General features: G+C 44.3%; 2 protein-coding genes across 6 annotated transcripts in view; one reads left to right on the forward strand and one right to left on the reverse strand.

Moving 5' to 3' along the window:
• LOC133636096 (sodium bicarbonate cotransporter 3-like) overlaps positions 1-11,133 on the forward strand; it is a 34,779-nt gene extending 23,646 nt beyond the window's left edge. For 2 of the 5 annotated variants that reach the window (XM_062029757.1, XM_062029758.1), the window contains 12 exons: positions 2,155-2,400; positions 2,485-2,593; positions 2,665-2,826; positions 2,900-3,013; positions 3,107-3,268; positions 3,337-3,588; positions 5,742-5,810; positions 6,456-6,629; positions 6,686-6,820; positions 9,683-9,768; positions 9,837-9,944; positions 10,865-11,133. In XM_062029757.1, the coding sequence (XP_061885741.1) occupies positions 2,155-2,400; positions 2,485-2,593; positions 2,665-2,826; positions 2,900-3,013; positions 3,107-3,268; positions 3,337-3,588; positions 5,742-5,810; positions 6,456-6,629; positions 6,686-6,820; positions 9,683-9,768; positions 9,837-9,944; positions 10,865-10,940 (1,693 nt within the window). In that variant the 3' untranslated portion in view covers positions 10,941-11,133. Of the gene's footprint in view, positions 1-2,154; positions 2,401-2,484; positions 2,594-2,664; positions 2,827-2,899; positions 3,269-3,336; positions 3,589-5,741; positions 5,811-6,455; positions 6,630-6,685; positions 6,821-9,682; positions 9,769-9,836; positions 9,945-10,864 lie in introns of all 5 variants that reach the window. The other 3 variants (XM_062029755.1, XM_062029756.1, XM_062029759.1) reach the window with 2 other exon arrangements.
• On the reverse strand, positions 10,706-13,665 carry zgc:153896 (uncharacterized protein LOC569930 homolog). Its single transcript, XM_062029760.1, has 5 exons — positions 12,661-13,665; positions 12,438-12,583; positions 11,738-12,361; positions 11,448-11,670; positions 10,706-11,363 (listed from the first exon to the last, which is right to left on the reverse strand). The coding sequence occupies exons 1-5, from the start codon at positions 13,028-13,030 to the stop codon at positions 11,296-11,298; spliced, it is 1,431 nt and encodes a 476-aa protein (XP_061885744.1). The 5' UTR covers positions 13,031-13,665; the 3' UTR covers positions 10,706-11,295.
• Positions 13,666-13,880: the final 215 nt, after the last annotated feature.

Below are 13,880 nucleotides of genomic sequence, written 5' to 3' on the forward strand. Positions count from 1 at the left end.
GAATTGAGAAAAGGTATTATGGAATTCCTGGAATTTCGGGAAAACCGTGAATTTTTCCAGTTCAAAAAACAATTTTGTTTTTTGTCCTGATTAAGCGGAATGTTTTGACGGTGGAACGGTTGAAATGCGCTGACAAATGTGGAAGGAGTAGTTGCCAGAAAAAAAGGTTGGAAATAAGGCTTTGTAAAACCAGGAATTCTGGAAAATCCTGGATTTTTTTTTAAAATTGGAAAAAAGATAGTTTGAATTTCAAGGATGGTGGAATGTGTTGAAGGTGGAATGGTTTGAATCGGTCGAAAAATGTGGAAATGCTGTAAGTTTAAAAAATGGCCAATTCATTTTCGAATGGGAAAAATGTCCCAGAAAACCTATAATTCTGGGAAATCTGGGAATTTTTGCAATTTGTCAAGGGAAAGCCCGCGATTCCCGAATAGGCTGAACACTTTGAAGTTGAAACGGTTTGAATCGGGTGAAAAATGTGGAAGGTAGAGTGCGGCAAAATCTGGAGAAGAAGAAGAAGAAGTTGAATAAATAGATTAATTTTGGTGTAGAAAACCATATGTGTGAATGCTTTGGAGCATTCACACAACTAGTCTTCTTCCTTTTGATTTTATGAATATGTTTCTTAACTAAACTTTCATTAATATGAAAGTGCAAATGAAAATAGAGCTTCGCCACTTTTGTCATAATTTTTGCGCTTAAGAAACTTCTCTATTACTTTAGTTCCGGTCTTTTTCTGTTTGTTTGATATTGTTATTACTGCCACAAGTGGTGGAAAAGTGTGTTATAACTGAGTACCGCTGCGCCCCAAACGTACCACTGCTGAGAAGAAAAAAATTTTTGGCGGCACTGTCGGGGCCGCTCGCGGACCGACAATGGCTAAGAAACATTGGTATATTGTACATTTAAAAAACTCGTATTAAAAATTGATCAGTCAACGATGTAGAATATAGCAATATCGTGATACCGTGGACGTATGGTCCTAGCTAATACCAGCTCGAATGTACAGCAATGCAGCATCACCTCGTCTGTCGGCTTTCAGATTCTCCAGAGACGCCCGAACACTGTTCAGCTCGTCCCGGTTGTCCACGGGCTGAGCCCGGCTGCACCGCGCCACAACCAGCAGCAGGACCAGGAGACGTAGAAACATGGTGGCGAGTCGCAGACCAGATAGCAAAGAGGACAGCATGTCTGCTGCATCTTATAGCCTGACAGGCAGTGGTCATTGCACCTGATGCTGATGTACCAGAGGTTTTGACTCCGGGTAAATGTTGACTCTGATAAGAAACCTTGCTGTAAAGATGGCGGTTTGACTATAACTTTTAGAAAAGACTAACCTTTTAGAGGCCATCTTGCACAACAATGTCAGATGGGTCATCAGGACATTGCTTCATCATGCTGCAGTATGGATTGGGGTCGGGTCCACCTACTCTCCGATTGGCTGTTTGAGAATGAAATGTAATAGTCCTGTTGACACAACAATGTATACATGTCTGCCATTTGATCCAGTGAATTTGGCAGAGGAGCTTCTCAAGATTAAATGTTTATCATGAAGGACCAGGTCTCATCTGAGCGTGTGTCACGATTTAACAAGCTGGCGGACCCGAAAGCAGACAAGAGAGGCAGATTCAAAGTCCAAAAGGTTTAATTTAGGCAAACGAGGGATGAGGGAAAGGCGTCGTCGACTGGAGTGGAGGTGTCTGGCAGGCAGGCTTAGAGGAGGTAGGCACTGGAGGCAGAGGAAAACAATGGTGAGTCGAGGAACAAGATACCAGGAGCAAAAGGCGCAAACAAAAGATCAACAAGATCATCAAAATACTACTAGAACTGGCGAGAAGTGTTACCACTTGGAGAGCTGTGAAACGATCTGGCAGCGTCGTGTGAGGAGACCAGGGCTTTTATGGAGTGGAGGTGATTAGCTAATGGCAGGCAGATGAGTGAGCTGATCAGCGCCAGGTGTGCCAGACTGGGAAGCCAGGAACCCAAACTCTGCCCACACATGACCACACCCAGACAGACACACAAGACACTGCAGGGACTGTGACAGCGTGCTTGATAGAACATCACTAGGAAGACCAAAGTACAGATCACCATTGCATTGCTCGGATAAAAAATATAAACTCTTGATCGTTCCATTGTCTTCCCTGTGTTCAGCGACTACGGTCTGTCCTACCTGTCTCTACGGACCAGCATCGGTCTGTGGACCGCCTTCCTCTGCCTGCTGCTGGTTGCCACCGACGCCAGCTCGCTGGTGTGCTACATCACGCGCTTCACAGAGGAGGCCTTCGCCGCCCTCATTTGCGCCATCTTCATCTACGAGGCCCTGGAGAAGTTGTTCCACCTGGGGGAGCTCTACCCGGTCAACACGGGCAACCACCTGGACAACCTGACCTTTTACACGTAAGCGTACCGTGTCATTTCTCGTCCGCCTTCTGCCATCCCACCCCATCACTGACTCCTGAAGTCATCGCTGGCCGCTGGTAGGTGTGGATGTTCTCCACCTGCCAACACATCAGCTAACCTGCGTGAGATTTGGAGCAACCACGGCTACAACTCGTGCGAGAGTGTGCCATGGGGGCAGCTGAGTGTGAAGGTAAAATTCTCTAGTGTCCAACAGCAGCCACTAGTGGACACCTGGGCAAGTGCAGCTGTTGTCTCTTGCAGGACTGTCAGACTTTGCGCGGCGAGTTTGTGGGCTTAGCTTGCAGCCGCGACGGTCCCTTCATCCCTGACGTCCTCTTCTGGTCCGTCATCCTTTTCTTCACCACCTTCCTCCTCTGCTCCTTCCTCAAACGCTTCAAGACCAGGAGATACTTCCCAACCAAGGTCTTGTCCCACTTCTTCTGGGAAAAACAAAACAAAGAAGAAAAGCTAACCCAGTTTTTTTCCCCAACTTCAGGTACGTTCGACCGTTAGCGACTTCGCTGTCTTCCTGACAATCATGGTCATGGTGCTGCTGGATTATCTGATGGGAATTCCTTCCCCCAAACTCAGTGTGCCAGACCGCTTTGAGGTAACCCTGAGGTCCAAACAGGAAGTCAGCATTCTGTTGAAGTCTGTGATAGGAAGATGTAGGTGGTCACATGAGTGCCGTGATGCTTTTCAGCCCACCTCCAACACCCGCGGGTGGCTCATTTCGCCGCTGGGCCCGAATCCCTGGTGGACGCTGCTGGCCGCCGCTATCCCCGCTCTGCTCTGCACCATCCTCATCTTCATGGACCAGCAGATCACCGCCGTCATCGTCAACAGGAAGGAGAACAAGCTGAAGGTGAGCCCGACCTGCCGCGCCTACGGTACATCTGCCAGGCCTAAAGCCGCGTGACCGTGTGCTTCCAGAAAGGATGCGGCTACCATCTCGACCTGCTGGTGGTGGCACTGATGCTGGGTGTCTGCTCCGTCATGGGCCTGCCGTGGTTTGTGGCGGCGACCGTGCTCTCCATCTCGCACATCAACAGCCTCAAGCAGGAGACGGCATGCGCGGCCCCGGGCGAGCAGCCTAAATTTTTGGGGATCAGGGAGCAGCGTGTGACCGGGTTCATGATCTTTGTCCTGATGGGCTGCTCCGTCTTCATGACCTCGGCTCTTAAGGTGAGCGCCAGGCCAGGTGTGCAGACACCTGACCTTTCACCATATGGCTCGAAAGGCCACGTGATTTTGCAATGCGTTGTGGGTGCTGGGTAGACATACTTGTTGGATGAAGGCTTTGTTTACAATGTAAACACGAGTAACAAGCGGCATCAAAATGGATTGTACCAAATTAAAAAAAACAAGGGACCGTACCGAGACAAACTGGACCTTATTCCAAAGGCTTGCATCCTGGAAAAAATAATAGAAAACAGTGGAATTTACTTATATGAGCTAAGAGCACGTCCAATGGATGAGAGATTCGAATCAAGTAAAAGTGCTGCCAAACTTGTCTATATTTTGCAAATGGAGTCAGTTTTTATACCGGTGAAGAATTTTAGAATGCAAAGTCTGTTAAGGCACATTGTCCTTTATTCAAATTGCGTGTAATCTACAAGTCACATCTCTTATGTGTCCGAGATGGGTGAGGTCCCCCGACCAGTGGTGGGCAAGCTACTTGGAAAATGTAACAAGCTAAGTGTACAGCCTCTATGTTTAAGCTGTTACTGAGGGCGACTGTGTTTGACGCGTGCAAATGATTCAAAGTCCAGTACTGTGGAAATATGTTTGGATATGACAATCCGTTTATTTTAAGCTATCAAAATGAAATCAGGTGTAGGCTATAGAACATAATGTATGCTGACCTTGAATGGAACATTGTCACAGCAGCGAGACCTGACCACACACGGGCTGCACAGCACGGTCGAAAACTGTTTGTGTCCTCCATGCAATCGCCCCCGAGTGCACCCACCTGAACCCAATTAAATGAGGTTACCATGGCAACCGCACCATAGCAACAGTCACATCCCTGTCAACACTTCCTGGTTCTCAAGAGGAAGTGGGCGGAGCAATCTGCCGAAAAGGAAATTCAGCATGAACTGAGGCCAGCAATCAATTAGAGAAAACAAAATAAAAACAATATAAACAAATAAGGAAATTTGGCTCCAACACTAAGCTACAAGTAACTCTCGATTAAGTTTAGCTAAGCTACAGGGGAAGCTATCCCCAGAGAATTGTAAATTGTAAAGGACAATGTTTTATCAACTGATTGCAATAATGTAAATTTGTTTTAACTATTAAATGAACCAAAAATATGACTTATTTTATCTTTGTGAAAATATTGGACACAGTGTGTTGTCAAGCTTATGAGATGCGATGCAAGTGTAAGCCACTGTGACACTAGTGTTCATTTTTATTCATTTTATTTTATTTTATTATTTTCATTTATTTTATACGATGTGGCAAAGTTGGTAGAGTGGCCGTGCCAGCAATCGGAGGGTTGCTGGTTACTGGGGTTCAATCCCCACCTTCTACCATCCTAGTCACGTCCGTTGTGTCCTTGGGCAAGACACTTCACCCTTGCTCCTGATGGCTGCTGGTTAGCGCCTTGCATGGCAGCTCCCGCCATCAGTGTGTGAATGTGTGTGTGAATGGATGAATGTGGAAATACTGTCAAAGCGCTTTGAGTACCTTGAAGGTAGAAAAGCGCTATACAAGTATAACCCATTTATCATTTATAAATGTCTAATGATGATGTCAATGAGGGATTTTTAATCACTGCTATGTTGAAATTGTTACTAATATTGATACTGTTGTTGATAATATTCATTTTTGTTTCACTACTTTTGGATTGTTCTGTGTCGTGTTTGTGTCTCCTCTCAATTGCTCTGTTTATTGCTGTTCTGAGTGTTGCTGGGTCGGGTTTGGTTTTGGAATTTGATTGCATTGTTATGGTATTGCTGTGTATTGTTTTGTTGGATTGAATAATTTAAAAAAATAAAAATAAAAAATCGATTTTTGAAAAATGAGAATCAATACTGAATCGCACAACGTCAGAATGGCGATTTGAATTCGAATCGATTTTTTCCCACACCCCTAATATATATATATATATATATATATATATATATATGTATATATATATATGTATATATATATGTATATATATATATATATATATATATATATATATATATATATATATATATATATATATATATATATATATATATATATATACATATGTATATACATATGTATATACATATGTATGTATATGACCCCCTGTATGACATGCATCAAGCCCAATTGTCAAGCCTTCCTTCCTCCGTCCATAGTTCATCCCCATGCCTGTCCTCTACGGTGTCTTCCTCTACATGGGCGTGTCCTCTCTCAAAGGCATTCAGGTGGGTGTCCGTGCTTCCAAAACCACAATTTGAGTCTAAGAGTTTGAGTGTGTGGCTTTGTCTTCACTGCATTGGTCTGTTTTTGTCACTTTTATGACCTTTTTATACATTCTTGGGGCTTACTGGAGATGTCTCCAAAACCCTTACTTTCTCAGTAAAATAGGACACAGATTGCTGATGTTGGTTGGTTGATCACTAATTCATGTTGTATTTGTATTTTGGTCAAACGGTTACTCTACAAATGGGTTTCTTTTGTGATTGTGACTGCTTGTCGAATGTTTAATCGAAACATTCCTGATCAGATCAAGTGTGTTTTGCTCATCTTCCTCCCTCTCCCCCTCCCAGGAGACAGGACATTTCTCCCAAACCCACCTCGTCCCTCCTATCTCATTTCTATAAGCTATAAAGTTCTGGAAGAGTTCTTTATCGCTCAGTCACTCTCTCTCTCTCTCTCGCTCCTTCTTGCTTTCTTCTTTCTTGCCGTAGCAGCAAAAACGTTTTATCTTTGTAATCTGATGTTATTTGAGTACCCAAATAAATACTTTAAATATCTTAGTTTCTTTTGGATATATATTTATTGAATAGTAAACATTCCAAAACACCTCTGTCCCCCTTCTTCATGTGTTTTGTCTTTGATGTTTGCAGCTCTTTGACCGCATCAAACTGTTCGCCATGGCGCCCAAGCACCAGCCGGACCTCATCTATCTTCGCTACGTGCCTCTCTGGAAGGTGCACGCCTTCACGGCCGTGCAGCTGTCCTGCCTCATTGTCCTGTGGCTTATCAAAGCCTCCGCCGCCGCCGTCGTCTTCCCCATGATGGTGAGACACACGCAGATGCCAGGCGACATCCCCCGTGACTCCACTGCTCTCCGCAGGTCCTGGCGTTGGTGTTCATTCGGAAGCTTCTGGACTTCTGCTTCAGGAAGCGAGAGCTGAGCTGGCTGGACGACCTCATACCCGAGAGCAAGAAGAAGAAGGATGACGACAAGAAGAAGAAGCGGGAGAAGGAGGTGAGCACCGCCGTGTGACCATGTGACAAGTATTAATTTGGACAGCAGGTTTTAATTTATTTTAGTTGTTTTTGACAAAAAATTATTTTAGTTTTAGTCTGATTTTAGTCATCTAAATTAATTTTGTTTTAGTCTACTTTTAGTCAATGAACATTTTAATGAGCTTTGAAAGCACCTTTTATTTAGACTACAAAACATTTCTTTAAAGGGAAAATCCACTTTTTTGAATTTTGCCTATCATTCACAATCCTTATGTAAGACAAGAACACATATGTTTTTCTTTTTTTATGCATTCTAAGTACTACCGTAGACTCTGGACGTGATTGACCTATGTCGTAGGCACAACCTCTTTTTATCCAATCTTTTCATAACAACACTCCTTTTTATTGCTATTTAATTCATGTCGTGTTTGTATTGTGACAGAAAACTGTTTCAAGCTTTCATAGAAAGGTTCAAATGTAAATGAGGTAAAATGTTTCTAGAAATGTATTTGATTCCACAAATCTTGTTCATCTATACCAGGGGTGACCCAACTTTTTGACTTGGGGGCCGCATCAGGCTAAAAAAAATGTGGTCGAAAGCCGACTGCATATAAAGTAACATATGTGTGTGTTCAATTACAGTAAGTGTGTTTATCCTAAACATTCCTGCCACTTCATTCTAGTCTTTGTTTCTTTTTTGGACATATACCGCAACGTGAGATTTTGATAGCGCTACATACCGAGTTACAACTGTTATGAAGCCCTTCATTGTCAACACTTGGTGGTTTTAATTGCATTTATATGCAAATTATCGTATTTTTCGGACTATAAGTCGCTTCGGAGTATACGTCGCACTGGCGGAAAATGCACAATAAAGAAGGAAAAAAACATATATATGTCGCACTGGAGTATAAGTCGCATTTTTTGGGGAAATTTATTTGATAAAACCCAACACCAAGAATAGACATTTGAAAGGCAATTTAAAATAAATAAAGAATAGTGAACAACAGGCTGAATAAGTGTACGTTATATGACGCATAAATAACCAACTGAGAACGTGCCTGGTATGTTAACGTAACATATTATGGTAAGAGTCATTCAAATAACTATAACATATAGAACATGCTATACGTTTACCAAACAATCTGTCACTCCCGATCGCTAAATCCCATGAAATCTTCCTCCCCGGTGTCGCCTCTGGTATGCGCCGTTTCCTTTCTTTCTGCTGCTCGATCGCCGTTTTCTGCTGCATATTTCACTACGCCCGGCTTGTAATCTGCAGTATATGATTTCCTTTTCGGTGACATTTTAGTTCAACCCTTCTCAGTTTTTATAAGGTACCGCCAATGTTGACATAATCAATTTTAATAGCTACGGATGTAGCAGCAGTTAGCATCCCATGACCCACAATGCACTTCTGCCATGATGCACAATGCACTTCTGCCATGACCCGCCCCCACCGAATTCTTATTGGTTGACGTGTGTGACGATTGCTGACGTGTGTGACGATTGCGGACATTTTCTTCGTCTCTTACGCGAATGAGATAAATAATATTATTTGATATTTTACGGTAATGTGTTAATAATTTCACACATAAGTGTGAAATTATTATATATTATTATTATATGTCGCACCCCCGGCCAAACTATGAAAAAAGCTGTGATTTATAATCCGAAAAATACGGTAGATATCAGTACAGATTATGTTAATGTGCGAGCTGTATCCATAACAATTTTGAAGAATATTTTCCACTCAAAATATGCATAATATGCGCCTGGACAAGATATGTTCTAAAGACAAGTTTATGATACATATGTGTCCGAAAAAATCCAAACACTGTAGACATACTGTTTTTTGTTATTGATATGTTTTATTGATATTTATCATTACAAACATAAATGCAAATCGACAGTCAATTTATTATGGCAAAACTCAAGTACAAAAATATATAGATAATGTATATATGTTATATATAAATATATGGTAAATATTGCGGTAAAAAGCAGCATTAGTTCAGTACTCAAGTTAATAAATCAGGAAGCCATGACTCGCCACAACAAAACCTATGGAAAATATTCAACAAAGTAAAAGCCCAGGCATATATAGTGCAGTGATTACAAATATATTGGAGGGCAGGCACCACAGTTGACATACTTCACACAAAAGTCACAATTTCTCCGTAATTGTTGGTCCAAAGCTAGTGAGGATGTTGGCAAAACGAGGGCAAAACTTTTTGGGGGGGTCGTTCTGTGTTTTGTGACGTACATTTCATGTGTTTGACAGCCTGCTGGTCACTGCATTAAGGCAGCGGAGGAGTGCATCTAATATGGTTGCAAAAATGCTTTAAAGCTATACTTTGACAAAATACAATGATGTTTTGTTTTAAGTTTATGAGCTGGAGTATGTTTAGAACTATATTTAGACATATTATTTTGACAGGGAAACTAACGTCAGTCAGAACGACCTAATTGCATGCATGTGGGCACAGCCGCACACGTCCTAGGTACCAAACATGGCGCCTGTTGTTTACCTGTCCATACTATCTCTATACACGGCCGGACTTTTGTCAAGGCTGGAACCCATTATTCATAATGACATTGTTTCTTATGGAGAACTCTGCTTCACTTAACACATTTTTCGATTTACAAATCATGTTCTAGAACCAATTAAGTTTGCTAATTGAGGTTCCACTGTATTACAATGTGGAACATCATACATTTTTGTTGACGAAAATGTCAGTTTTGTTATCGTCATTTTGTTTTGATTAGTTATCGTCTAATTTTTGTCATGGTAAAAGAGGTTGTCAACGATAACTATTACAAAAAATTAAACACTGCATGTGACGATGTGACTCTCGTTCTTGACTCGCTCCCTTCGCAGGATTTCCAGCAGATGTCAGAGCAGACGGCAGAAATATGTCCCTACGAGCCAGCCATGGTTATCGAGGTGGAAAGTCTGAAAGGACGGTGCGTCATTGCCGCCCGCACGCGCACACACACACCCCTTTGAGCGTCTAACGAGTTTGTGTGTGTAGTTTGGACCCATCAGAAGTAAACATCTCGTATGAAATGGACAAAAGTGGTGTGTGGAAGTCGCTTTCTGTGACGTCTGACGGTAGAAGAGCTCTGAAACGCAGCTACAGGTGAGCCCGCCTTCACCTCACGTACCTCACTGATGATGTCATTGGTGACTGGTAATGACTGGTAATGTCAACGTCACTTGTGATGTCATTGACGTCACTTGTGATGTCATTGACGTCACTTGTGATGTCATTGACGTCACTTGTGATGTCATTGACGTCACTTGTGATGTCATTGACGTCACTTGTGATGTCATTGACATCACTGATCATGTGACTGGTTACATCACTGATCATGTTACAGAAGATGTCACTGACAACGTTTCTGATGAAGTCACAATGCCATCACTGATGTCGTCACTGACAACGTCACTTATGATGTCAGTGATGTCATCACTGGTAATGTTACGGATGATAACACTGACAAAGTTTCTGATGACATTACTGATGTCGTCACCATGTCACTTGTGTTACAGATGAGGTTACTGACGACATTACTAATGATGTCACCAAAGTCTTCATCATGTCACAATGACATCACTAATGATGTCACTCATGACACCACTGACAACATCACCTATGATGTCATTGACTTCAGGGATGACATCACTGGTAATGTTACAGATGATGTCACTGACGACATTACTGGGGATGTCGTGAAAGTAATCATCATTTCACTTATGATGTCACAATGCAATCCTTGATGTTGTCACTGACAAAATCACTTATGCAATTGACATCAGTGATGACATCACTGGTATTGTTACAGAAGATGTCACCAACAAAGTTTCTGATGATGTCACTGATGTCATCACCTTGTCACTTTTTATGTTACGGATGAGTTCACTGATGATGTCATCAATGTCATCATCATGTCATTTATGATGTCACAATGACATCACTGATGAATGCACTTATATCACAGATGATGTCACTTATAACTAAACTGATGATGTCACTGATAATGTCATGGTATCTTCCAGCCAGGAGAATCTTGCCAGCGTTGTCGTGGGTGGCGGAGGAGATGCGAGTGTCGTTGACACAGAGACGTCACTATGAGCTGCCCATGAGGTCAAAGTTCACCGTTACTTCACCGTTTTATGGTGAAAATAGACAAAAGTACTTTTTACAAAGTTGACCAGTTAATATTTACGTGTGTGATAAGTCTATTTTTGTGTATGGTGGGAACACGCTTGCTGCCTTTGTAGTTGTATGCATACATTTGTAATCAAATCAGTAAATTACTTTAAAAAGACAATCTCCTTTATGTTTAATGTGGCGCACAAAGGTGTCAAACAACATAAATAACCGGCAACCAATCAGATTTCAGGATGAGAGAATCTTGTAGTTCGAGTCCGAAGAAGTATCTTCCTGGACGTCTTCTTAAACCCGCAAGTGTGACCTCGGATCGAGGTTAGAGGAGCGTGACGACGAGGATGGAGATGAGCGTCATCAGGGACACCGTCACGCTTTGAGGTCCTCCTGTCAAAACATAAGAAAGAAAATCATTCGTACTTCTGTGAGTTCTTGATGTCGAAGCTCAATGGCGCCTCGGCGGGTGCTCACCGCCACGCAGCAACATGTCCTGGGTGGCCTGCAGCGACCCGTTGTGCGGCGCCGGTTGGATGTTGAGCAGCTGACACATGAGCGGGTAGATGTGGATGCTGTCAAAGGGCTCGGACAGGAAGTTCTTCTTAAAGTCCGGTCCAAAAGCCCTGAAGATCATCTTCATGTCCATCTCGCCGTTATGGTATCCGTGGTCGCCTTTGTTGACGTAGACGATGAATCTCTGGCGGCAAGGAAGGAGACAAGAAGCGTTAGAGGAAGCGGGCAGACGTGTTCCAGACCAGACTCACAGAGTTAAGGTTGAATCCGAGGTCGGCGACCACGATGACGGGAGGGAGGCGGCCGCTCCTGGCCAGGTGGAAGCTTTCCGGCATGTCGTCCTTCCTGTACACCGTCAAGTTGGGCGCCCTGGACAGCGCCTCCAGAGCTTCCTGCTCCTTGCCGGGCCTCGGCGTCAGGATGCCAAATCCACCATAGTCCAGGATCTCGAAGCTGGCCACTTTCAGCAGGTTCACATACTTGTTGAGGACAATCTCATCCACCAGGGGGCGCTTCTTGACGGTGGTCATGCCGTGGTCGGACGTGATGATGACGTTCAGGCTGTTGTTGAGGCGGTGGCGACCAATAGCCTCACTCAGGTAGCCGATGGTGCGGTCGATCTGGCGGATGATCTTTTTCCTGTCGGAGTGGTCTGGCCCCTTGGCGTGGCCCACGCTGTCGGGCTCGCCGTAGTACAAGGTCACCAGGTGGAAGTCCTCCTGAGAGAACCAGCTCAGCACCGTGTCGATGTTCTGCCGCCATTCGGTCTCGTTGTCATCAGGATGTCCCGCCTCCTCTACCAACGCTCGGTTGACGCCCTGCCCGCTGTACTTTGCCCCGCCTCCCGGGAAGTGGAAGGAGGCGGTTTTCAAGCCCTGCAGCCAAAGAAGATTACAAGTGATGTCATATCTCCAGGCCTCAATGTGCTAACGTATGTTTGAAGCACCTGACCTGGTTCTGAGCTGTGATCCACAAGGGCAGGGGTCCGTTGTCCCACCACTCAGATCGCTTCAGCGTCTCCTTGTGAGGAACCTTCTGGTTGGTTTGCGTGTTGAACATCATGTTGTGGACGACTTCATGGTCCTCCACCCACCTGCCTGTCGTTCACCATGCAGTTAGACACGAAGACCTGAAACCAGGAACCCGGAGCGACATGGGGCTAGGGGGGCGTCACCTGTGATGGTGGTGAAGTGGGACGGCGAGGTCATCGTCAGCATGGGCGGCGTGATGTATTTGGCCTTGACGCCTTCCACCGCCAGCCGGTCCATGTTTGGCGTGTAAACATCCTGGTCATAGTCCCACCTGAAGCCATCGAAGGAGATCAGCAGCAGCTTGTTCCTCGTCTCTCTGAAGGGGCTGGCGGCGGCGAAGGCTGCCGCAGCGACAATCAGCCCCACCTGAAGCTTCATGGTCTTCCCAAGAGCAAACGTGCGTACTGAGTGTCTAAACGCTGAGCAGCGCGTTAATGAGTGACAGCGCTCTGATAGGTATCTGCTGATGTCCACCTGGAAGGAGCAGACCTTGGACCGTGGCTCTCTTGGCATCCATCTTTAACCACACCTCCAGCAGCAGCCATCACTGACAGGCTATCGCGGATGCGTTGTGGGTTTAATTCCAATTCGCTTATTCCAAACATTTGGTGTAGTTGCGTGACACACGTCACCTTGAGATGATAAGTCTTCCAGGCTCCGCCCCCAAACGTTTGCTGCTCTTATCTTGTGAACTGATATGAATAAATGAATGTGACAATCCTTCCGTCTGATATGATGTCAGGGTTGAAGCCGTCTAAAGGTTGGTTTCAAAAACCAACCAGCTGTCTGAAGTGATATGATGTCAGGGTTGAAGCCGTCTACAGGTTGGTTTCAGAAACCAACCAGCTGTTTGAAGTGATATGATGTCGGGGTTGAAGCCGTCTAAAGGTTGGTTTCAGAAACCAACCAGCTGTCTGAAGTGATATGATGTCAGGGTTGAAGCCGTCTAGAGGTTGATTTTCAGAAACCAACCAGCTGTCTGAAGTGATATGATGTCAGGGTTGAAGCCGTCTAAAGGTTGGTTTCAGAAACCAACCAGCTGTCTGAAGTGATATGATGTCAGGGTTGAAGCCGTCTAAAGGTTGATTTTCAGAAACCAACCAGCTGTCTGAAGTGATATGATGTCAGGGTTGAAGCCGTCTAAAGGTTGGTTTCAGAAACCAACCAGCTGTCTGAAGTGATATGATGTCAGGGTTGAAGCCGTCTAAAGGTTGGTTTCAGAAACCAACCTCTGTCTGAAGTGATATGATGTCAGGGTTGAAGCCGTCTAAAGGTTGGTTTCAGAAACCAACCAGCTGTCTGAAGTGATATGATGTCAGGGTTGAAGCCGTCTAAAGGTTGGTTTCAGAAACCAACCTCTGTC

Source organism: Entelurus aequoreus, linkage group LG20, assembly GCF_033978785.1.
Source record: "Entelurus aequoreus isolate RoL-2023_Sb linkage group LG20, RoL_Eaeq_v1.1, whole genome shotgun sequence".
Lineage (NCBI taxonomy): Eukaryota > Metazoa > Chordata > Actinopteri > Syngnathiformes > Syngnathidae > Entelurus > Entelurus aequoreus.